The sequence below is a fragment of the Cygnus olor genome, chromosome 4 (assembly GCF_009769625.2).
Source record: "Cygnus olor isolate bCygOlo1 chromosome 4, bCygOlo1.pri.v2, whole genome shotgun sequence".
In the NCBI taxonomy this organism is placed as follows: Eukaryota; Metazoa; Chordata; class Aves; order Anseriformes; family Anatidae; genus Cygnus; species Cygnus olor.
Genome location: NC_049172.1, coordinates 58,559,662 through 58,584,227, shown reverse-complemented (window position 1 = coordinate 58,584,227; position 24,566 = coordinate 58,559,662). Strand labels below are relative to the sequence as shown.

The 24,566-nt window shown below is 41.9% G+C and overlaps 1 protein-coding gene across 3 annotated transcripts in view; it reads left to right on the top strand.

Annotated features, from left to right (window-relative positions):
- SLC34A2 (solute carrier family 34 member 2) overlaps positions 1–21,063 on the top strand; it is a 42,689-nt gene extending 21,626 nt beyond the window's left edge. For 2 of the 3 annotated variants that reach the window (XM_040556837.1, XM_040556838.1), the window contains exons 3-14: positions 5,424–5,538; positions 5,646–5,780; positions 6,385–6,513; positions 7,447–7,590; positions 8,216–8,327; positions 10,128–10,323; positions 10,863–10,958; positions 12,263–12,383; positions 13,094–13,261; positions 14,645–14,761; positions 14,850–14,974; positions 16,613–21,063. In XM_040556837.1, the coding sequence (XP_040412771.1) occupies positions 5,433–5,538; positions 5,646–5,780; positions 6,385–6,513; positions 7,447–7,590; positions 8,216–8,327; positions 10,128–10,323; positions 10,863–10,958; positions 12,263–12,383; positions 13,094–13,261; positions 14,645–14,761; positions 14,850–14,974; positions 16,613–17,188 (2,025 nt within the window). In that variant the 5' untranslated portion in view covers positions 5,424–5,432 and the 3' untranslated portion in view covers positions 17,189–21,063. Of the gene's footprint in view, positions 1–761; positions 1,886–5,423; positions 5,539–5,645; positions 5,781–6,384; positions 6,514–7,446; positions 7,591–8,215; positions 8,328–10,127; positions 10,324–10,862; positions 10,959–12,262; positions 12,384–13,093; positions 13,262–14,644; positions 14,762–14,849; positions 14,975–16,612 lie in introns of those variants that run through there. The other variant, XM_040556839.1, reaches the window with a different exon arrangement.
- Positions 21,064–24,566: the final 3,503 nt, after the last annotated feature.

The following is a 24,566-nucleotide window of genomic DNA, read 5'->3' as shown; positions in this document are numbered from 1 at the left end:
TGTCAGCCAGTTGTTAGCATTTTCAGCTTGTGTGCTTTCAGATGAATTTATGTTTTGAGGAAAGGATTAAAAAATCATAGTTCCAAAAATGAACTCTGCTAGTTTTTGTTTGAAAGTAACTAGTTTCTTTTTAATGGAATATGGTAAAGGTAAAAAAACAAAACACTATTAACAGCTGTCAAAAGAACAAAACCAGAAATAAAATAACTGCCTATAACATAAGGTGTTACTGTTTTAACTCTTATTTGGATTGAAAAGCAGTGAGATTTTAAGTCACGGTGGTACTGGATACTGGAAAATGTCCGGGATACGATTAATGAAACATTGGAAGGAAATACTGTCAGTCATGTGTTAGCATAGATAGCACGTAAGGTCTGTGTGCTGCAAAAGGTAGTGCCGGGCTGTTCTCGATGGAAACATTTTCTTATGCTAATTCAGTTTGATACACCGAGGTAGAAGGAATACATTAGTCTAATGTAGTTAGCTCAACTAATGTGACAGTAGGCAGAAATCAGCTGGTTTCCCAGTAACTTTTATTAGCAGCTCTTCCATTAGATCAGTAAGTCTTTCTAATGTCATTATTCTTTCTCCTCTCCATTCTTTACTGTGTGTTTTGTGTTCGGGATGGGGTAACTTGTTGTATTTCCTTGTTGCTGGAAACATGTTTTGCTGTTTTATTCTTAAAAAAAAAAAAAAGAAAAAGAAAAGAAAAAAAAAAAAAGGAATTGTTCTTTTTAAATACCTACCATGCATTTCAAGCAGTTCATTGAGGTTTCTTGGTTCTCGCTCTTAAGTGGCTGTGTCTGGTGCTTTGCTTGGTTGTGAATGCAGAAGATAATGTTTGGGATTTGTTTTCTCTCTGCACTAGCTTAGACATTAGTTTTCCTTGTTAGTTTTATCTACTTTTCAGCTTTGCCATGTGTTAGATTCAGAATTGTGATAAATAAGTCTCAGGAATTCATGGGAATAAACAGTGAGTACGATGTTGTTTTTCTAACTTTCACACACCTATTTTTTAATTTGCTGCTACATTAGTTGAAAACTTACATCCTAGCTGAGCCTGCTAACTTATTCAGAGAAAAAGCCTCAAGGAAGTGCCAGAGCAAAGGCAAGACTTGCTCTGAGCAAGGCTGGACCCTTGCTGGCATTTATTTAACTTGTTGCCTCTTTTGTTGGGGTTTGTGGCTGCAGCGAACCAGGCTCTTGGGCAAAACTGTCCACTGATGTAAAGCAACTAAATTAATTTGTGTTGGCTAAGAGTCTTTCCCTTCCTGTCCTGACATAATTTGCCTCTGTGTCTGAAATTTTGAGGAAACGTTTTGTATTTCTTCCAACTATGCATAAGAAGGATTGCAATGTAGCTATGCATTTACTGCTATGAAGCACGTGTGGCAAATATTCACCTTTACTAATTCATACAGCTGGATCTCGGATCAGCTGGTAAATCTCCTTTCAGCACAAGATGTAGCATGATGGTTCATGACAAGAAAGTGGCATGCATTTGTGGAAAAGCTGGGAGAGGAGAGAGGGGAGAGGGAAAAGCCTGGCAGAAACCCAAACTTGACTTGGAGCTGCTTAAGCAACCTGGGGAAACCTTTTTGCCCAGAAATTTTACTTCACCGTGGTTTCGCTGGGTCTGTTCCCATCGAGGTTAGATGTATTTAAGGCTTACAGCTTGTAGTTCTTACTGCAGGCACAAGCTGCCCTCTCGGTGAATGGTCACGGCTGGAGGGCTACAAACAATACCGTCCGGGCACGTGCAAATGGAACTTTATATTCTCCAGGGTAAGACCAGCAAAATAAACAGATTTACTACTGCTGTTGATTTAAGACCGAAAGGCACTGACAGCCAGCTCTACAGCAGCGGAAGCGTTGTTACAGCTGGGTGAGTCACTGGGGAAGGCAATACGGGGTGGCTGTGTGACACCTAGTGTCGCTCGTGTCCTTCCCCAGGGACTTCAACTCTGAGATGCAGCAGTGAGAGAGGAAATATGGCTTCAACTTCATACCCCTCGTATCTTATGCCAGCACTTGAGTTCCATTCATTCACGTTGGTCTCCCCCTGAGGCGCGGAAGGTTTCCGTTTCGCCTGGAGTCAGAAAGGACGTCACAGGCAGTTAGCATTTTCCGAAGGAAAGACTATACTGGCTGTGCCGCGGCGCGAGAGGGTTTGCCACAGGGCTCGCTGGAGCAGGCTGGATTACAGCTTGCACGGGCGTTAGTTTTCAGGCCTCTGCAATATGCATAGCGTACCGTGACCTGCCACCTTCGGGGGGGAGCGGGCTCCCGTTTCAGCACAGCCGTGAGCAGGATGCTCAGGATGCAGGCACCAGGCCAGGCCTCCCACCAGCTAACACAGCAGCAGAACGTGTTGCAGAGGCACCGGGGCTGGCAGAGGGACCGGCAGCACCCCTCGCTTTGGGCACCTCGTCCAGCAGTTGTGGCTGCTTCGACATGGACCGGCGGGTCCAGGGGAACGTGGCTCCTTCTGGCAGGCTGTGCAGCCGCTGGCCCGTCCTCTCTCTGCTCCCTGACATGTTCCCTTGCAGCTGTCGTCAGTGCTCAGGAGGAAACCACTATTAGTGCTTTCGTAGTCGTGTATATCTTGCGTAAAATGCTGCTGGTCTTTCACGCCGTGACTGACGTCAGCCTCTCCAAGGGCGCAGCTAACCCGAGGGGCTGGGGAGGGATGCGGGCAGCTCTGTCACCCTGCTCCTCCGCAGCATCTGGGTTTTCTTCTGCACGTTTCTCTCAAGGTATTTAATGTCTGTATTCAGGGCAAGAAAGAGCTCTCTGAAGGGAAAACTCTATCCTCGTAGTGCAGCGATTAATTAACAGTAAGTAGCTGTGGACAGGACGCCGACAACTGGAGTATCAGGTGGCTGTAAATTATCTTCTCAGATGCTTCGTCTAACAAGATCTGGGATCTGGAGAAAGCTGACAGTTTTGGTAGCACTTCAAGGACCTACGTGGTTCTGATTTCACCCGTCCCTGATAGCGATCGGACAGAATTGGCTGTTCAAGGAATACCACTGCAAACCCAACTGCACAAGGCAAATACTGTTAGGATGTTTGGTATTCAGGTCTACCTTGCCAAATGAGAGGTTGGCTAGGACTCATATGAATAATTTTATAAACATACTTATAAAAAAACTTCCGCCACAGAGGTGCTCAATTCTCATTCTAGGGTATTTAATCACATAAAGCAAAAACAATAATGACGTACCTGTGGGATCCCGAGCACCTCGGGAACATGAGTGATGCTTATTAAGATGCCTTGCTGAATTCTTGAACAGGGAGAGTTTATTTAGCAGAACTAGAGGCTGGTTTTCTGTTGAAGTTTTCAAGCTCCAGTTTCCGTAGTGAATGCAGCAGTTCAGTTTCCATACTGTGACCATGCAGGCTGAATCCTTCATTTCCATACTGAGCTGAGCAGAAGAGCTGTAAAAGTACTGATGGCATCTCTCGGGCTGGTGCTGTTCAGTATATCCTGTGCTTCTCCGTGGCAGGAACATGTCATCAATGCAACTTTGCACCTGAATTTCCAATGCATTTTCACGACTTCTGTTTCACTTAAGGAGCATTTGTGCTGAGCAGATATTTTTTTTCAGAGCTCTTTAAATGCTGAACATGTATAAATGAAACTTGTTTAACAAGACTGAGGTGTTCTGGCATGGGTGGGGCTTGGAGGTTGTTCTGGCATGGATTAAAATATGAGAATTTGCTTCAAGCAGATGGAAAGCCTTGTTGAAACAAGCGAGAGTGATTTTCATCCATCTCTTCTGAGATCTTTGTGTGTCTTAGGACCTGCACTGGATCTCATGCCACTGATAACAACTGTGTGAAAGTATATTTTTTGCCAAAGAGATTGTAGAATGACTTTTCCTGCTAATCAGGAAGGGGAGAAATCCCTAATCTGGGAAGTACCAGAAAACAATGATTATCAGGGATTATCTCTGTGCCATTTCCTTCCCAGCCAAAGCTGAACTCAGGAGTAGGATGTGTGGCTGTTGACATGGGCAGGGACAAAACTTCAGCTACATAAATGATTGTCATTAAACAAACGATTAATTATACTCCCTGAGAGTGGCTGCTAAACGTGGTTGAGCCTTGTTTACTGGCGCATGATACCCGCTCCGACACTGACCCTCAGAGGCTGGGTGCAGGTGCCTTGTTTATGAGGAGCATTGCAGGCAAATTTGTTCATCCTTGTTTGAGCTGTGTGGGTGTGAGATGTGGTGGCCGCCAGGCAGGCCACAGCCTTGCCTGTGGCATGGTCTGACACGTGTGGTGGAGAGGGTGGAAGAGACAGACCCCGAGGTAAGGCTTTTCTGGGTAGCGTTCACCTCTCCCGTCCCTTCCACTGAGTTTTGGGTCACGTAGGCTGAGGTAACCAACCACCTTACAAGCCTGGGACGGAAGAATTATAATCATGTATTGTTAGAGCCCCCACAGTCACCTTGCCCCTCTTTTATCTCTCCCCCTGGTTCCCAATACTGGTGAAGTAAGTAGCTTGGGTCTTCCAGGTTTTGGTTCGAGAAGCATCTGCCTCCTCTACTTGGGCCTGGGCTTGGTCTTCCACATGTACTTTTAGTTATTCCAGCGGGAATTGGCCATGTAATTTCTTATTTTTTTTTGAATTATTATTGGATAATATTAAAATACATGCTAAATGCCTGACCTCAAAAGGGGTCAGGAAGGAAAAAGCTCATGCAGACAGTCTGTGTGAGATGGGAGAGCCTGCAGCTGCTGCTACTAGCTCCGCTTCACTTCTGGTGTCAGCGGCAGGAGTTCCAAATACAGACCCGCAAATGGCCTCTGTCATTTAATAATGCTCTCGCCCGGTCCTTCAGCAAGAGTCATTCTGGACCTTCTGAAGCTTGGGTCTTCTTTTGACTTGTCCAGAGTCACATAGTCCTCCATCCTTCCATGGGAATGAACCAGTAGAAGCAACAAGAAGGTTGTTTTTAGCATACATGCCCCAAACTAGGCAATGCATCGAGGAAGAATGAATTATCAGTTTGATAACGGTAGTCAGTTAAAACCAGAAGATGGAAAAAAATAAATCACTCTGACTTTTTGCTGAAAGGAGATAAAATGAATTAAAGAAATGCTTTAGTTTAGGAAAGCTGAGAAACCTTTGCTTTCATGACAGTTAAAAGTGAACAAAAATATAGACATGATTGACTTTTTTATTAATTTCATAAATTGCAACAAATCAACTGTGTGATTTCAAAAGTAAATGAGATATCAATTTCACAAATAAAAGAATAGCTCATAAAAATTAGTAAAAAGCTGTGGTCAAGGACAAATTACTTCTTTTCCATTTCTTTTTCTCTTAAAATTAATCATATTCTCGCACACCTTGTTGTAAATTGAGTATGTTGAGTTCACATACATTTTAATCAGCATTACTTTATCAGTCACAGATAATGGCTCCTTGGCCTGAGGTGGACAAGCCTGAAACCAATAACTATATCGGGGATTCTTCCAAACAAAGCCAGAACATGCCGGGAAAAGAAGGAGAAAATCACAAAGGTAACGTGTGCTCTCACCTCTGAGTTAGAGATATGTAAGTTTGACACTCCATGGAGAAATGGGAAAGTAATTAAACTTTTTTTTTTTTTAATGTTCTATTTCATCAGGCAACGTGACTTCACTTGGAAATAAAGTGGAAATTCAACCTGCATTTTCCACAATAGCCTTGATAGACGAGACAACACCAGAAGAAGACCCATGGGCTCTGCCAGAACTGCAGGACACTGGGGTCAAGTGGTCAGGTAGACGTTTCTCAGTAAATAAGCTACCTGCATTTATTTTTTTTTTCCATTACTTTTGCTGTCTTTGTCTCAGTTATTTTTTCTGAAATGGTATTTGCTGCAGAACAGAATTTAGGATTTGAGCAGTTTTCAGATGTAGGCTTTACACTTTGTGTCACCTTCCACAGTGGTGAAATTGGGATATTGTATTTAGGCAGCTTAGAAGGAATTGGAAAACATGTTGCTTACCCTCCTTAAAACACAAGGGGATATATGGAAAACAACCCAAAAGCCGTCTGATCTTATTTTCAGGCTCCTATTTATCCTTCTTTACTCAGTAGGATGAATGTGTAAAACCAAGGATCAGTCTTGGTCTTCATAAGGCATTTATCATATACCAAAGGCTTTTTTATTTATTTTTTTTTCCTGGTAAAACTAGCTAAATGAACAACCCATTTCTGCAGTTAAAATTTGGATTAACCGTAACACTCTTTTAATTATACACTGGGGTCATAACACCATACTTAACTCTGCAGTCTCTGCTTGCACATTAAACTGTTCTGGAGAAAACACTAGATAACATAAATAAGTTTTTTTTTTTATGTATAATGTACTTGTTTTGCAGAACTGGATGGAAAAGGAAAAATCATTCGTGTACTCTACGGGATAGGAAAGTTTATCATCTTGCTTGGATTACTCTACTTATTCGTGTGCTCTCTGGATGTACTGAGCTCTGCTTTTCAACTGGTAGGAGGTAGGTATGAAAATGCATCTAAAATATCAGGAATAATGAATACAAATGAGGCATTAAATGTCATCTGAGTGAACAAAATGCAAGTTTCACTCTTCAAGAGCATAATGCATAGATTTATGTGTAGAGATACAGGTTCAGAAGTAAGTATCTCTGCTTGAAAACTGACTTTCCTCTGCAATGAAAAAGGGCCTTTGTTTCTCAGATTACAAAGAGCTGTTGATGTAGGGATTATTGGCCCCAGTTTCTTAGGAGGTTCCTGTTACTTTAGTGATAGTTTACACAAATGCACCTGAGCATAAATCTGTCCCATGTGAAAGTCATTTCAACAAGGAGAAATATCAAAACTATGCTCTTGATCAAAGCATTCAGCACTGAAATGTCTCCCAATCCTTCAAAGATGAAAACTATTAAAATATATTTTCACATTCACCTCTCTCCAAGGGTTGAATTCTGCTGATGGATTCAGAAGTGGTTATCAAAGATATATGTGATCTGCAGAATTATCTGGATTTTCAGCAACATGGAAAGCTACCGGAGCAGAATTACTCAAAATTATTAAAATAGCTTTCCTTGAAGCAGTAGCCAAAAGCCATCAGGGCAGAAATAGCATTTAAATCTATGTATATGTTTTTTTTTTCTTTACGGTCTTTCTTCTGATGATGGTTTTATATGCAGAGTTCTTTGAAGAGTTCACTGTAGCTTGTTTAGTCACTGAAATGAGAAAATATAACATATTGCCTGATAACTGATAAACTGAGAGTTCAGAACTTGAATTTGGATCCCTGGGCTACATCACCTTGTACATTTTTTGGCTGGCAAGCATGGCTACCTATGTATCATATTAAATGGTTGAATGATCTTTAATTAAATGCTCTGCTAATTCCTATTGACTTCACCTTGTACTTCCCTCACTCTGAGAATATGTTCTTGCAGGTAAAGCAGCAGGGGACATTTTTAAAGATGATTCAGTGCTGTCTAATCCTGTTGCGGGACTGGTGATTGGAGTTCTGGTGACCGTTATGGTCCAGAGCTCCAGTACTTCTTCATCCATTGTGGTCAGCATGGTGTCCTCCACACGTAAGTCTGCTTACAGTATCTTCCTAAAGAGCACCCACAAATCGCAGTGCGGGGTTGAACAAATGTTCCCACCTGTGCTGAAGTTGTAGAAGCATTGGGTGTAGGAGTAGGAATAGCAGGAAAAGCCTTTCACAACTGCTGCCTTGATACCAAATTAAGGAAAAAAAAATAGGGGGAAGAAAAAGTTAATACACTGCAGAAAATAGTGTCCATAATAGCAAAGAAAATCACTGGAAGCCTTGGTACTGAATGCATTAACTTCTAAAGTATCTGTATTGCTTTCTTTTGTTAGCCAATTACCAAACTTCATATGTTTCTAGCATCATTTCAAAATTCTGCACTAAGTAGGAAAATGCCTGGGACAGAAGAGACTCTTACTCTGGCCTTCGAACATGCGGTGAAAGGAGATAACCACGGGCTGCAGTGGGGGGTCACTATACTATCAGAGTACCACATTCCCAAGGGGATTGGTTAAAGCAAACATGTCTGGATTAGAGTGTCTAATCCCAGTGACATCAAGGGAAGTCAGGTCCCTGTGGTGTTAACATAGATTAATTTTCATTGGACCAAATAGCTCGCTGATGATCTGATTTTTTCATTCAATGCTTCATTTTCTACTTTCTAGTGCTGACTGTGCAATCAGCTATTCCTATCATTATGGGAGCAAACATTGGCACCTCAGTTACAAACACAATTGTGGCACTCATGCAAGCCGGGGACAGGAATGAATTTAGAAGGTATTGTACTTAAACACTAGATCTGAAAAGTTGCTTTTCTTCCTCCTTACTAGGTTTTCTCCTATATTGCCTATCAGCACTACAGCCATTCAACCCTTCCACTGACCAGAATTCGAATGTCTAGTTAGGAAAATTGCAAGAAACTTCTAAAGCAAGGTTAATGACCTATAAATGCAATAGATCTTAATCATAAAGGATTTTACCATTTATCTCAGTGAAGCTTAAAAAAAAAGTTCATTTTTTTTGCTTTGTCCTATGAAATTATGATGGGAATTCTGTAATTTTCAGCTTCCTAAACCGTCCGCTTTGACATGATAGCAAGTTTTAAGCCGTTGTCATTCCTCGCACAACTGCCAAAGTACTGTTTAGATATATGGCTTCATATACATGAAGAAAAGCATATTGGGTTCTTTTAAATTTTTGTGGTTTTGTAAGACTCCACCATTTTAAACAGGATCTTACACAATGATAAATTTGCAAACTACTCCAATGATGCCACCCACTTTTGATTACTTCTTAATTATAGGAGTTAATAAATTGACATTACACTATTTTGATCTACTCTCCTTAAGAAGGACTCCAATGCTCCAGGCTTTTGAAGTCTACAGTAAGCAACAGCTGGTAGCCATAGAAAAATGTAGTGTATTGGCTGTCAAATAAATAAAGCAGCAACTTTTTTTGCTGTCACTTGGCATTATCACTAAGAGCTCACTTTATCACATAGAGCTCTCATTAACTGGAGATGGGCAGTTAACTTGGGAGGGATATAAGACTTTAGTATCTTATATTTATGGCATACCAAACATACAAAATACACCTAGCTGAAGCATATTTCTCCAAGATTTGCTGTTTGGAATCTTTGGTTGAGCTAGTTTCTGTCACTTAAATTCCAATGACAAAGTACCTTAGATGTTTCTAGTCAAGAGAAATGAAATAAATAATAATGGGAAAGAAGATTTTTAATGTAGTCATTAACAATCACTTTAGTCTCTAAATACCCTCTGCATATGCTTGTTCTGTAGGGCACTCACAGGTGTATTTTTCACAAAATGGAAAGAAAAACTCTGGTGACTACCACCGATTAAGATATTCTCTCTGTGGTAGCACTCTCAATTTTGTTGGCCTACTTTGAATGCTTCACCTAATTTCCCCTCAAGCAGTTTGGAACCTAAACTACAGGATTAGCATTTCAAGGAATATTTCCTCCACATTTTTCTTCCTCTACAATGCTTAATTTAAGGAGCCATATTTTAAAACAAATACAGGCATATTGCATAGAATTAAGAGGAGCACAAGCACCTACCAGGAACTTTGGAAAGAGTGCCCTTGAGGAAATAGCTGTGGCTCCTCAGGTTGTGAAGGAGAGGCTGGAAGGGAGCTGTACACCCATGCTTTGCAAGAGCACGTGAGAGGGCTGCAAAGAGACGTCTTCTGCATGAGTCAGGGAGAACAGATCCTAGAAGCAAATCCTGGTTGAGAATTAGAAGTGTACCAAAACAGGGTGAGATACAAAAACAATGTAAGCTGTTAAGTACTCTTGGCAGCCTTGTGTTGAGGATTACTTTTGTATTTTCTAGTTTTTCTTGTTCTGGTCGCCTTGGCTGACTCTTTCACTTGGGCAACGGTGTGGAAAAAACTTAGGGCTCTGTAATAAAGCAACCATCTTCTGGGACCTTAGAAATGAAATAATTCCTATCTGGAAATGGGCTTCATCCCCACCCTTATGATTTCATATTTAATTGAAGTTGTGCACATATTGTTTAATTAAAAGCAGCTCTATTTTTGAATTTCTTCTTGCAGGGCCTTTGCTGGGGCAACAATCCATGATTTCTTCAACTGGCTTGCTGTGTTTGTGTTGTTGCCCGTTGAAGTAATTTCTGGCTATCTTTACCATCTCACTAATGTTATAGTGGAGTCCTTTCATCTTGAAAGTGGTGAGGATGCCCCTGAGCTACTAAAAGTTATTACAGACCCTTTTACAAAGCTCATCATTGAGGTAAGCTCTTTCTCTCTTTAATGAAGCTACTTGTTTGGTACCACCACAGCTAAACGGAATGCTCTGAATATGGGAAAGGGACTCAATCACTTCTCTGTGTCCTTGGGGTAAAGCTCATTAGCAGGTGGATTCATAAAGACCCAGCTCCATAATTCCCACTTCTATTTCCCCCACATTTCACCTTCATGAGGGTAGGCCTAGCTAGAGGGCTGGGAAGGCAGGTGACATATGGGGTGGATGGGATGGCAGCCTGTTGCTTCAGGCAGTTGTGTCAGTGTAGCTGTTTAAGCAGAACGGCTGAGATGATGGGGTGAGTGATTTGGGGAGAATGAGACACAGTGTATTTGTGCACGTGAAGTTGTACCTTTTCTGGGAGTAAAACCCATCCTCCCTGCTGGGCAGCAGCTCCAGCATTAGAGATGGTCATGTAGGCTTCATGTGGCTGAGCTTCCAAAAGGGAAGTCATTATCTGGGTAGAGCTGAACAGAAGTGTGTGATGGAAGTTGGACTAACACTGTTGTTTTTCTTTGTTTTTTAAGCTTGATAAATCTGTAATAAATGCAATTGCTACAAATGACGAATCAGCAAAAAACAAAAGCCTTGTAAAGATTTGGTGCGTAACTGAAACCAATGTGGTGAGTATTATGTTAAATTAGTTGTCAGGCTCCTCAGGAAATATTTATTGATCCATAGCTGGCATTGCTTATCATAGGATTGTGAAATTAGATTTTTAAATGAGTATTTATTGCTGCAGAAAAAGAATGAAGACAATTTAATGTAGCTTTTGTACTGCTTAAACCAAGCATGTCATACCAGCAGCAGGCTTGACTTGGTTGCTTTTGCAGGCCCTTGCTTATCAGAACTGGTGGTTTGGAGCCAAACCTTCTCCTCCTTTCACATACAAATGCCTTTAAACTTGGCACTCCTACAGAATCCCTGAAAGTGGAAAAAATCTGCAACGTAGGCCCAAGAAAATCTCTTTTTGCCCACCTATCTGATCTAAGCAGCTTTATGTGCTAGGGTGGTCTGCTGGCAGTTGGTTACTTCAGTTTTCTCAGAAAACTGCCTTCAGACAAAGCCTCTGTGTGGCTAAAATCATCTGTTCTTCACCTGAGCAACACTGCAGCTTGAGGAACTTGTTGCCCAGATCGGCACCAAGGAGTACTTTGGTGGACTGTGGAGCTGTGTCTGGTTTGTGTTGTTCAGCTAAACTAACAACTAGAGCATTGAACAGCCCCTGGACCTCTAACGAGAGTTATTCTACTTGTTAGTGGGTGTATAAAACTGATTCCCGAAGTCCTGAGGCAGCAGATGCTAAAGGACACACAGAGTGGAGATTAAAATTAAGTTTTCAGAGGAGCCCTGCTCCTATTGAATGATGATCCGGATGGCCAGTGAAATGCTAGCCATGGCAGACAGGGCCAGGAGCAGGCCGTGGTAGCGTCAAACTCCGCTTGGGTTACCTGCAGCGGCGCTGGCTGCTCCACCTCAGGTGCAGCAGGAGGCTGAGGCGGGCCTGCTGCTCCCAGTGCCCCCTCAGGTCTGAGTATCAGCATCCTGCAGTCCTCCCACGCCTGGAAGGAGAGCAATGGCACAGAAAGTGCAGGCTGAACTGTGAACCTATTTCTGTGAGCCCTGAGATCAGTAATTATGGTTCTTAGCTACTGACGATCTGGTGATATGGTTGTTCTGACATACAAGGTTTCATCTTTAAAAGTCATATTGACTGACCTGAGTAACAGCTCAGCTGTTTATTTTAACAAAACAAAAAAATTTTGCCATGTCATTTCTCTGGTGTCATTAATTATACTCCAGATTACAAAGCTGCCTGTAGTTGCAGCTGATGAATTCTTGGTTGCAGCAAAAACCCAGAACTTTGTACGGGCTCTTAAAGAAGGCTGTAGGTGACTGAACCATCCACTTTCTCTGGCAATTTTAGACACTGCAGAATGTCACAATTTCACCTTCAGAAAACTGCACGTCTCCTGACCTTTGCTGGACTGAAGGAAACATGACGTGGACCATGAAAAATGTATCTGAAACAGAATATATCAGCAAATGTGAGTAGTAGAACTATTTCTCCTTCTGCAATACTTTTACAGAGGTGCTTATCTTCCTAATGGTGCCTACAGACCACTTCAGAGTTGTATCAAGAGGCACTCGCCTGTATGCATACACAAGGTACTACTACAGGTGCAGTCAAAACAGCCTCTGCTCTGCTGTACAGCTACATCATCATCATCACTGCATCTGGCTGCGCATGGATCCCTTTCCATGCTCCCTGATACCAGTAATTGGGGTCCTTGGTATCATGACACCCTTGCTGTTCAGGTGACTCGGTGCTACAGTTACTGTGCTGTGGTGGCTGCTTGGATACCTCCATCCCTATATGTTCAGGATGTTCAGCAGCCGTTCCCAGGCACACAGCCCTCCCTGGGAAGAGCTGACTCACAGCCCAGCTTGGAGCACACCACAATTTCCTCACTCCATTGTTATTCTCCTTCCTTACACGTGGTCACCCTGCTTCTGCCTGCCCTGCAGATGTGCCCGCTGTGTATTTATGAAAGTGTACATACACGAGTTCCTCTCAGGCATAGCTTTTGTGCAGCCAGGGAGGTGGCATTTTCACTCTTTTCATCACCACCTCAAGCTGCGTGTGCTTTGGTCTCACGTTCTTAGGGCTATGCATGAAAACCAGAGCTGGCCTTGGGATCAGAAGAAAAAATGTGACTATGCCTATTTGTTTTCCTTTTCTTTTTTTTTTTTTCAGGCCGGCATCTCTTTGCAGAAGCAGACCTGCCTGATCTTGCCATCGGTCTCATCCTTCTGGCTTTGTCCCTGCTTGTTCTGTGCTCCTGTTTGGTGATGATCGTTAAGCTATTAAACTCTGTACTTAAAGGACAAGTGGCAACTGTTATCAAGAAGACAATCAACACTGGTAATTACCTGCTTTTCCTGAAGATTGCTCTTAGAAATAGCAAGGACATTAGGCACATTTATCGACATCTGCTGTCCTGTTATGCAGTTATTACAGAATAGGTTCAAGAAAACAGTATTAAACCAGAGTCATCACCCCCTGATATTTCTTCAGCTCAGCATGCTATTTTCTTCCTTTTAAAAGCTATTAGTTAACAGCTTGCTTGTGGACTGCAGATTAACAACAGAGACCAAAGTTCAGGCTCTGTATCTTGATGTATAATCATTAGCTGTTGGAAATGTAATCTTCATATCCTCAAAAGATAGTGCTGAGATCATGACTGCCTGCTTGGGCACAGGGCCTGCATGTTTCTTTTAAAGTAAGCTGAATAAATGTACGTAGAGATTAATGGTCTAACTTCCTTTACTTGCCCTGCTCCATTCCTTAACCGTCTCCTCAGGGTGATAAGCAGCCCTGCATATTGGTACTTTATGTCTTTCCCTGTGTTATCCAGGTGATTTTTCAGCCTGTTTTCATTGTGTGCAAACAGCTATTTTGTCTTGTTTTGTTTTGTTTGTTTTCCACTTGGCTGCCTTTTCTTCGTTTTCCGTTGAATGGAAGGTCAGGACCTGTACCAGGGAAAAGCAGTCCCGGCATACACCTGATTCTGTTAGAAGAGAGTGCTCACAAACATGGGGAGGACAACAAAGTGGTCCCCTTTCTATCTTCTCCTGGGCAAAGAACACTGCCCAAATCAAAATAAATGAGTAGAAAGTGATCAGCTGCCAGTCACTGTTCATTTGTGATCTACTTGGAATCCCTCTATGTCTTCCTGACTGATGGAGTCCTGACCTCTTGTCACTCATAAATCTGCAGACTATTGTGCTTAGTTTCTCTGATCAGTGTGATTAGCTTTTCTTTGCAAGAGTAACAAGTGAATTATGAGGAGATGATCAGCTTAAAATTAGTTAAAACAAACCACCTTATTTTCTCAGGATAGTCTTCAGAACTTTCTGAAGACCTGATTCCTGTAGCAGGTGCCTGCTTGCCAAAACCAAGATGCTTTAAACACCTAGAAAGTTTTGTGTTGAGCTCAGTGGAAAAATTTCTGGTACCTACTCGTATTACAACATATATGCTACCCTGGGTCAGGACAAAGGTCTACCTAGTCTAGTATCCATCTCACAGTGTGACCAGTAGTGGAAAGCTGGAGAGAGAGTGCAAAGAACAGGGTAAATTAAAGTAATAGAACTCACTCTGACCCCAAATCTTCTTGTTTTAGACAATATGCAAGTAGTATATTTACATTTGAAATGCTTAATAGTGTTTTCCATATGACTGGAACATTTTGTTATTCTAAAGACAATGATGTCCTCCTTTTTTCTTTTTTTTTTTTTTTTTTAGATTTCCCTTTTCCTTTTACTTGGCTAGCTGGATACCTGGCTATGCTTGTGGGGGCTGGCATGACCTTCGTTGTCCAAAGTAGTTCTGTTTTCACATCTGCTATTACACCTCTTGTTGGTAAGTTGTCAATATTGTAATTTTTATCCCCATGTTTTATCTTTTTTCAGCATTCTGCAATCATTCAATGCTGTTTCTTTTCTCCTAGGCATTGGTGTTATAAGCATTGAGCGTTCTTATCCCCTCACCTTAGGAGCTAACATTGGCACAACCACAACAGCTATACTTGCAGCTTTAGCAAGCCCAGGCAGTACATTAAAATATTCATTACAGGTCAGTATAAACCAGTGCTTTCTTGAATTCATTTAGAATTGCAAATTTTCTGAATAAAGACTTGACAAAATTAGTTCTGATGCAAATATGTCATAGAAATTGGGCTTGATTCTTTGTGTGCTACTAGTGACTGCTCATTAATTTCAACTATCAGAGCAAAAAGCTTCTATTAAGCATTCCTAGAATGTCAATATATAGTCAGATCTTGCTTTTGTAAATTTAGCTTGATCTGATTAATTTATTCAGAAATCAGACAGGATTGGCCACTTGACCACAGAGCATGGGATCTTAGCATTTTGGAATTCAGTGCTCACATTGACAACTCTCTTGTCTTTTCCCTACGAGGGTTACTAATTTATGTTGAGTTCCATGCTCAGGACCCAAACTCTGTTCATGCAGTATACAGGGATTTCTGTCATCTAAGTGGAGGCTTTAAAACTCATAAGATGGCAAGTTGTCAACCTGTGTGACATTGCAGTGAGCATCATGACAACTACATTCTCATTGTAAATCTAATCTGGCCAGCTTTTATTGAATTTCTTTTTGCCTCATACTACTTGAGATGTAGGCAGCCTGGCTTTGGGCTCCCATTTACCATCCGGTAAAGAACATTCCAGTCAGAAGATAACATTTCAATGAACCCTCTACATCAAAGAGTGAAAAGATAACGAAGTTTCCTTTGTGAATAGGATGAATGCTTTTTACTAGCCACAATAAATTAAGAAAATTACAGAAGTTATTTTATTGTCCTCAGGCATGACAGAACAGATATAATCACGTGAAGATACTATCTTGACCAACCTCAGCTCTCGTGTTAACCTGCTATTTTTATAATGTACTCTAAAAATCAGAATCCAGTACTTTCACGTTTGCTTTAGTCTGATAACAGTTATGAAAGAAAAATAAGATAATGGGAGCAGGGAATGTACTGTTTTGTTCAGTGTATGCTTATTCTGTCCAAGCAACTTCTGAAAGCTTTAGCAAGTACATGTCTCTTCATGCTTATTTTCTTAAAAAGGATTTTGAAATATGTAAACCAAATGATCATAAAAGATTTAGACAAAGTCACATTTCAGGAATCTCCTCAGTGCCCTGTAAACTTTTTGCTAATTGTTTGGAAAATCCAGGTTCGTACAATTAGCAATTTCTCAACCTGTATGCAATATCTAATCTACTCTTCCCATCTCTTAGTTGAAAACTTAGGGATGCAGAACTTAGTAATGAACAGTTCTCACATGGTTCTCATGCCTTACTAACAACAGAACTGTTTCCTGATTGTTGCTTGGTTTGTCAGCTGTATTTCTGGTGGACTCAATTTCTTGCAGTGGAAAGCTGCATTTTAAAACTTCTCCATCTGCAGGGCGGTTTGTTGTCCCCTCTAGGCTTGCCTTGTTTCCAAATGCCATGGCCTGTGTGTAGGTTTAGATCTTTACAATGCATGAGGTATTACCCCGTCCTTGCTTTGTGCAGGAAAGGCCTGGCAGTGAAATAGCATGGAAGACAAGAAAAAAAAAAAGTGACGAGCAAGAGAAGGGAAATTATGAAGTCAGCACCACTGGAAGTTATTATTATGTAGGTAGGAGCATTTAAAGGCATTTGTAGGAACAAACTTCTCAAACTTTTTTTTTTTTCTTTCAGATTGCCTTGTGCCACTTTTTCTTCAATGTCTCCGGGATAATTCTATTTTACCCGCTGCCTTTTACCCGGCTCCCAATACGGTTGTGCAAGAGTTTGGGGAACATAACAGCCAAGTACAGATGGTTTGCTATATTTTATCTTCTTGTCTGCTTCTTTCTTTTGCCTTTGTTTGTATTTGGTCTGTCACTGGCAGGCTGGCCAGTCCTTTTGGGTGTTTGCCTTCCCTTGTTTGCTCTGTGTATTGCTGTGATTGTAATTAACGTTATGCAGACGAAACGACCACATTCACTGCCTGAGAAGCTCCAAAACTGGGATTTCCTACCCATCTGGATGCACTCTCTAGAGCCTTGGGACAATATGATTATGTCTACAGTTGCCTTCTGTGGGAAACACTGCTGCGGTTTCTGCAAGTGCTGCAAAGTCAATGCAGAACAGGAGGGTGCCAAAGACAATCAGCTAAAAACTATGGAGGTTTATGAAAACACCATTGCAATGGCTGATGAAGAAAGAGGTGTAAGAAGGGCACCAGCTGCAGCTTGTGTTGAAAAAACAGGCACAAACAACACAGCCTTATAGTAGTGGATCAACAGAGATACAGCATAGGATGGTTAGTCTCTTGAAAACCATCTTGGACAATGCACTGAGGACAGAGTGAACATTTTGTTAGGTTCCTGCAGCCAGTGATATATCACTCATCAAGGAATGGAGTCAAATAAGCTTGACAGAGTCCCTAGAAAATCTATGATCATTTGAAACGCTAAAGACAGATTTGCTTTCAGAGGATCTACTGTGTTGTACGTTCATCCAATGCTATCAGTAGCAAACCAAAGAAATCCTGATGTAGTCCCATGAACAGAGGGATGAAAGGAATGTGATCAATTCAAACTTAATTAAAAAAACAACCAACCAAACAAGGCACCTGTAGAACAGCCTTTCTGGCCTATTGGCTTATTCAGCAAAAATTACTTTGATACCCCAGATGCTCTGGAAATGAAAAAAAAAAAAAAAAACCAAAACAAACTAACAAAAAGCATCCAAGCATTTTCATTGGCCTGCCTGCAGTGGCTGCAGTAGTCAAAATGGAAAACAGTATTCCCAATATAGACAAAATCTATTGTCCGTGTGTGGAGAAAAGTGAAATGCTGGGACATCCCTCAGAAGCTCTGGGAGTCCTGGTCTGGCATAAGGGTATGCATAAGCCCATTTTGAGCCTTCTGTCTCCTGTAACACTGGGGACAGGAGCTGTTGTCTTTTGTCATCTCACGCTAAAGGCCAAAAAGTAATTGCTGATCCCTTTGCCTGCTGAAGGTTAAGCACTGGGTTTGGAGAGACAGTGGCTATGAAAGAGCTTGATGGGCTCAGGATGTGGTTGCGTGGCCATTCCTCTGTCTAGATAGTCCTCCCCAGTCCTGTTCACCATGTAACCCCACAAGCTCTTGCCCTGGCACAATTAGAGGAATGGTTCAGGAGGGAGGACAAGTGGCTGGTGTAGGTGTGGAGAGAGCCACTCAAGTCTGGGCTGACGCCAAGAGACCTGTGTGCAACTATGGCTCTGTCTGGCTGAGCCACAAAATGACCTTTAAGAGCAGCTGTGGAGCTATAAGAGTAGCTTTAGGGCTACAAAAGAGGGAACCCAGAGAGAAGATTATGGCTAGTGCGGGACATACAGTAGCATTTAATGGTGAGAAAGGAGTGTTGACTCTGCGCCATCCCTGTATGCTCCTTGGAAATAACGTGAATTTTACTGGCAATTGAATGTAGCAGTACAAATCCCCTGTAAAATCCGTAGGTAGTGTAGTCATTGCCACTTGTAGTCCATCCATAGGTAGTGTAGCACTTGGTGTGAAGCTGCTTGTGCTTAGATCTTACCATTACTGATGTTCTACTAAATGTTCATGAGACTGCTCTGAATCACAGACTTAGAAAAGGCATCATTTCAGTGTCAGAAAAAGAACATTTCAAAGACGCATTGAGTACTTCTGCTGGCCCTCAATAGCTTAGATATGAGTGAGCACGGGATAATATCTGAGGTCCAACCACTAAAAGAAAAAAAATCGTGTGGTTGGGTGTAGGCCAACCAGTATAATTTAAAGCCAGTTTATATGGCTGAGTTGAGATTACATTTGTAATGGAAATGCTGAGAAGACCTTTAGTTTAGCATAGCCACTCAGTGCTGCTAGAACACATTTACCTCTGAACAGTTTGTTTTATGCAAAGCACTAGGATCAGTAGGCTGCATTCAGCTATCAGGTAAGCACACATTTTAGAAGGGGATTTTTTTTAATTTCCTTTTAAAGATGACATTTAAAATGGCAAACTAAGTTGCCTAAAACATGTTTGCAAATTACATTCATACTGAGAGTCCAACTGTTGCTACAATTGTAAGCCAATGACAAAATGCTTAGAATCAGAGTGATTTTCCAAAAGCATTTAATTTTGGTGTAGTTCTGCTCCTTGTAGGCTTAGTAACAGAGCAGAGTTATACCTAACTATTCTTTTGAAAAGTATTTACCTTCTCCTTCATATAGTTCAAACAGAATTTTGTCAGCATCTCATTTTCAAAGTGGAATTGTGGTATCTTCAATAATTGTTCTTCATTTTATTCTCAGTTCAGGATGCTTTCATGATCTGTGTTTCTTTAGATCCTAGCGTGCATTTCCCATGCTCTGTTTCTACAGAAAAAAAAATGTGAAAATTATCCAGAATTATTTCAAAGTTATCTTAAGCATCCATTGAACACCCACTGAAACAGGAAACATTTTCATCTACTCTTACTCATTTCTTAACATGCACCTTATTTTGCATCTCGAAGTAAAGCCATCAAGCACAGTGATAACTTTCAGCAAAGCATTAGAGGAAAAGCAGTTCTTGTAAAAGAATCAGGGTAAAAATTATGATTGGACTTACCAGTACTTTATGTTCCTCATTGTAACATTTCCCATATGATATATTCAGTTCTCACTCTCCTTGCTGGTGAACTTCAGGCCATATTGTGCCTTTGTTTTAGGCAGATTCCAAACAACGACTTCTGATTAACACTTGGCAGCACAACATGTCCTGGTATATTTCCCCCCCTGCTCTTAACAAAAGATATTTACACTTTATTTATAATTATTTGAGTGTACAGAACTTTTCATAAGTTATACAGAAAGAGGTTCATGTGATTGTGTTATATATTACGTATTTGAAAACTATGCAATGTTTATCTATAAAAATGTAAAAAGGAACTACTGTATATTTTGTAATATAACTTTTAAAATTGTTCGTAACTGTGTATACTGCGTATTATGGAGGCTGTTGGCTCCTTCAATGGGTTACGTAAAGATTGTTTGTAATGCAGAGACAGATTTCTTAAAATAAGGATGGAAGACACCTGCATACTTTCATCATATGGCTTAATGCACAAGGATATTGAACTCCACTTTTCTAAAAGATTTGAATTTTCTGTAATGAGGAATTTTGGAAATACATTGTTTCTAAAATACTTTTTTAAACTCTCAAACTTTATCACTTTTACTGTTTTTAGGACAGTATATGGCTTTATACTTTGTCCTGAATACTCATCTTGTCTGTCCTCGTGCATCGAATGTAAAAATAAAGAGAAGTTTTAAAAAATTAAGATTTTTTTCATACTGTTTATACACATATCATGGAAGCTTGCAGAACAACATAGTACAACATAAAGGAACTGAGGTTAGCCCCAGGCACTAAAGAAACCCATCAGAGGGCTGTTTCCAATAAAGGTTTTCATATGAAGAAAAAAAAAAAATTGCTCAGTGCAATTGCGCAGGTTGAAATGTCTTCCAGCAGGGTTCTGCAGTCTGTCCTCAGTGAAGGTAAGCACAGGAGACCAAAGCCAAGGCTTCTGTAACAACCAGATGCAAATGGCCTGTTTCACTGTGCTAGGCTCAGATTCTCCCTTCTACATGAAAGATGGCACACAGAGTATTTCCAAAATGCTTCCCTTGACATGAGTGACGTCTGGCTTATGACTAGGCAAAAATAGCCATCGTGCTCTTTTTTTTTTTTTTGATTGCATGTGATCTTAAAATGAAGAGATGGAGAGAAATAAAAAGTACTCCTTAAATGCCTGAAAGATTATTTTAAAAGGTTGTTAGGTTTCCTAACTCTAAGCTCAGCAGAAGCTGAGGAAGCAGCCCCCAAAAAAACTGCCATTTAAAACTATACCATATTTTAGTGAAATGAAGATAACAGAAGTATTTCCTATAACATAAATATTTATGCAATACAGTATAAACAGTCTTCTTCTAAAATGTAAGCAGTAATCACCCTAGGCCCATGATTTAAAACTTACAGCTTCTTACACTCAAGCAGAAATATTGCAATTCCGTGTGCCATCAGCCTCCATGACTCACTGTCCATCAGGAATCAAAGCACGTCCAGGAAACATGCACAGGTTGTGCCATCCATCTCCCAGTTTCCAAACAGACTGCAGAGCTACCTAGGGCAAAGTTCAGCGACGCCTATCCGTATTTAACAACGGACACATGCTGAAGTGCTGCACTGGCCAGAAGCCTTTAAAACGTTCAAAATAATGCTTCAGCTAATTGCCAAGTTGCTCCTGATCCTGTGACTGGGATCAGTCCTCTTCCTCTCTGCTTATGACTTAACCGTGATGGTCATGGCTCCTTCTGGTGCTTCTGGTTTTGCTAACCCTCTGCCAAAGCTTCTCGTTCACTTCCCCCAGATCCAAACTCTCTTGATACCACTGCACTTAACTACCACTATGATGGATTCCCATTAATTAGAAATGCAGGTTGAATTCTTCATCATTGTTTTCTTCAGCTTACCTTGTAGTGGTTGGCACCCCATCAGGTCCCCAAAATAGCCCTGGCCATGCTGCTGAGAAAGGCTGCTCACTAATTTACAGCAGATTGTTTGTGCATGCAGCCTGGTGTGGTACCACTGGCAGTACCTTGGCAACAGCAAAGGATCTGATCCTGTCAGCCAAAGATTAAAAATTAATACTACCAAGCAAAAAGCCACTATTTCACAAGCTATTTCATGAAGGAGGACATGCTTGATACACATTCATGGAAATGCTGGGCCACACTGCAACTGCACTATTTCCACAGGCTGTGCTTCCATCCCATGATTTATTTGCATTCAGATGTTTTTTTCTCTAGCTAATGGCCATTCCTGCTGTTGGTACATGCCAAAAGCATGACACTGTAAGTGTAAACCTGCTTGTGATATTTTTATAGTGAATATTGTGTAGATCTTAGTCCCTTTATTACAATTTTACTACAAAGGAAACCCATAATTTGTATGAAAGAACAGAACATTGGCATACTGAATATATACTGATTTTCACTGAACTGCCCCCCAAACAGATCTCCCACAACAACTGACATCTACGTATCTCAACAAGACAGAGGAACAGAGCGAAGGCTAGCATTAAAATGTCACAAACATTCCATCTTACTCAGCACCTGATGAAATTTCCTAATTACCATTTACACTTTTGGGGTGTATCAATCTTTTTACACTGCTCAACGTCTAAGGACACATTACCATGACATAAACAATCAGGGTAATTACAGGAGAAGATGTTTTGCAACCAATAGCTCAGCTGATTGTTGTATATTTTTTTTTACCGAGTACAAAAAGTATAAATTACAGGGCATGCAAACAACTTACGGACCAAGTGCTACCCTTGGTTAGGCAACGTGCAACCGTAATTGACATTAGGAAAGTTTGTGCACGTGTAAACTAGGATAGCATTAAGCCCTGTTTTAACTGACTAATGCAATGGCCTCAGGCACTGGATCTCAAATGATTGCCAGCAGAGAGCCAGCTTTGCTGTTGCTGTATAATATATACATACAATATCTGCTCTTGCTTGTTGCTTCCAGCTGTTACATCGCCTGAGAAGATGTTTTTAGATGTACCTATCAATAAATGTCTGCTGATGGTCGCAGTGCTCTTCACTGAGTGTGAACCTAGCAGGGCCAGCTCTCGCCAGATGTTCTCCTGCTGTGGTCTTTCCGAAGTGCTTTCAGTGTCTCCGTCTCCAGCTGGGCCATCTGAGGTCAGGACAGAGCTATGCAGCTCAGTCCATGGCCCGGCAGTGTGGTGGTTGTCCTGCTCTCAGCCATTTCCAAACTGTGCGGCCTGGCAAGGCAGCCTGGCCAGCTCAGGCTCAGGTCAGGGGCTCTCATGGGGGAAGATGAAAGAAAGTTAAGAGGTCTACGTTTGTCCTGCTTAGCCTGGTTACCTTCTTCGGCCAGCCTGGGCCTATCCTCGCTTCCCTCACAGGTGACATCTCTCTAAGAAAGGGAAAAGGAGAAGGCAACAGGAAAAAAGCAAGCATCTCACTGTAGCTCAGGTGGGATCCCATCTCTGCCTTCAGTCCTGTGTGCTCTTCTCCCCTCCCTTCAAGCACGACAATGGCACTGAAACAAGGAAATCCCAAGGCAATGTTCACCCAGCTTGGGAGAAATAGGGGTAGTGAATGATATTTCATTTTTTCCTACCTTTCTCCTCCATTGCAAGCCTGGGATGCTGGGGGCTAAGGAACCACAGAACAGGAGCGGGGCTTGGGGGAACACAGCTCTGAAACACAGCTGACTTCTGGGGGCAGATGAGGTGGAATTAACACTGGGGCTGGGTGACAGGTTGGACCAGGTGGTTAAATGACTGCATGTGCATCACAGCAGGCAGAGATCACTTTGGATTCATCATCAGCAATTTCAACACTAGTTTGAGGTGCAGGGAAAGGAATCCATTTTACTCCCCTGGAGTAAAACAAAACACGTAGTAAGCACTTAGTAAGGCATCCTAAGCCCAGGTTTATGGAGCTTGCAGTCCCCAGACACCTCACGATCATGGATGTGATGGAACATCTCCAGCCCACACTTCCTAATCAGGTAGGAGACCACACCCTATACATTCACAATCTCAACAAAGCCCTCGATAAAGTGGGCTCAAGGCGTTTGCTGAGGCCCATGAGGAGGGAAAACAGCCACAGGTGTTCAGGGGCACCTCATCAACAGGGCTTCATCGTGGGCACTGCTTGGGAAGTGACTGAGGAGACCTTTCTCCTTGTGCAGGATGGTAGCCTGGCCATCTCTCCTAAGGTACATACACACAGAGAGGTTTTGGTGTGCTGGCTGTCAGCACTACGTGTTGGTATAGCTGCACCCATTTTGTTGGGGTTGGCCTGTGAATCAAAACGCGGTGCTGTGGGATTGAGCAGAGGCTAGCCCTGGGTGCCTGCAGGGTTTATTTCCTGGCTGGCAAACCCGATTGACAGTTTAGGGTCATGATGTGCTTCCCCACAGGAAGAAAGGATACTGGGTGTAAGTGTAGAAGAAAATATAAAGAGAGGGGAGTGGGTATCAGTAGCAATTGTTAAGTCTCAGTCTTCAGGTGGCTGTTAGGCCAGACAGAGCACTTTGGGAAATAAATAACTGCTGAAATCTGGTGAGAGGCACCCAGAGCATTGGGTGAGGAGGGCTGGCTGTTGTACAACACCCAGGTCAGGCATAGTGCGGAACCAGGAGATGCGGCAGGAGCGAGCAGCCAGGGTTCAACTAGCACAGTGCAGGTGTCGGGCACTGAGTGTACCCCGGTTCCTGGGCCTGGCCTGGACAGATTCTCCTTTCTCTTGCCATTTTTCTAAAAGCTGGTGCCATACCCAAATGCTTCATCCATCACCATAAACAAGTAATTAATGGCAAAACGATGCCTGCAAGACTGATTCCCACTTACCTCAGTTGTTTTACTGGGACAGATCCTGCCCCCCCTCCGTAGCAGTGCCACGGAGAAGAGTTAAGCACACACAGCCTGAGGAAGGGATCTCTGTCAGCGACATGGAAATCATGTGGTACACAAGGAAGCTACTGTGTTTTACAATGGTAGCATTTGCTTTACAGGAAAGAATTTCCTCTCCGGAGTCATCAATCAGCACAAGAGGAAAAGGTCAAAGCGG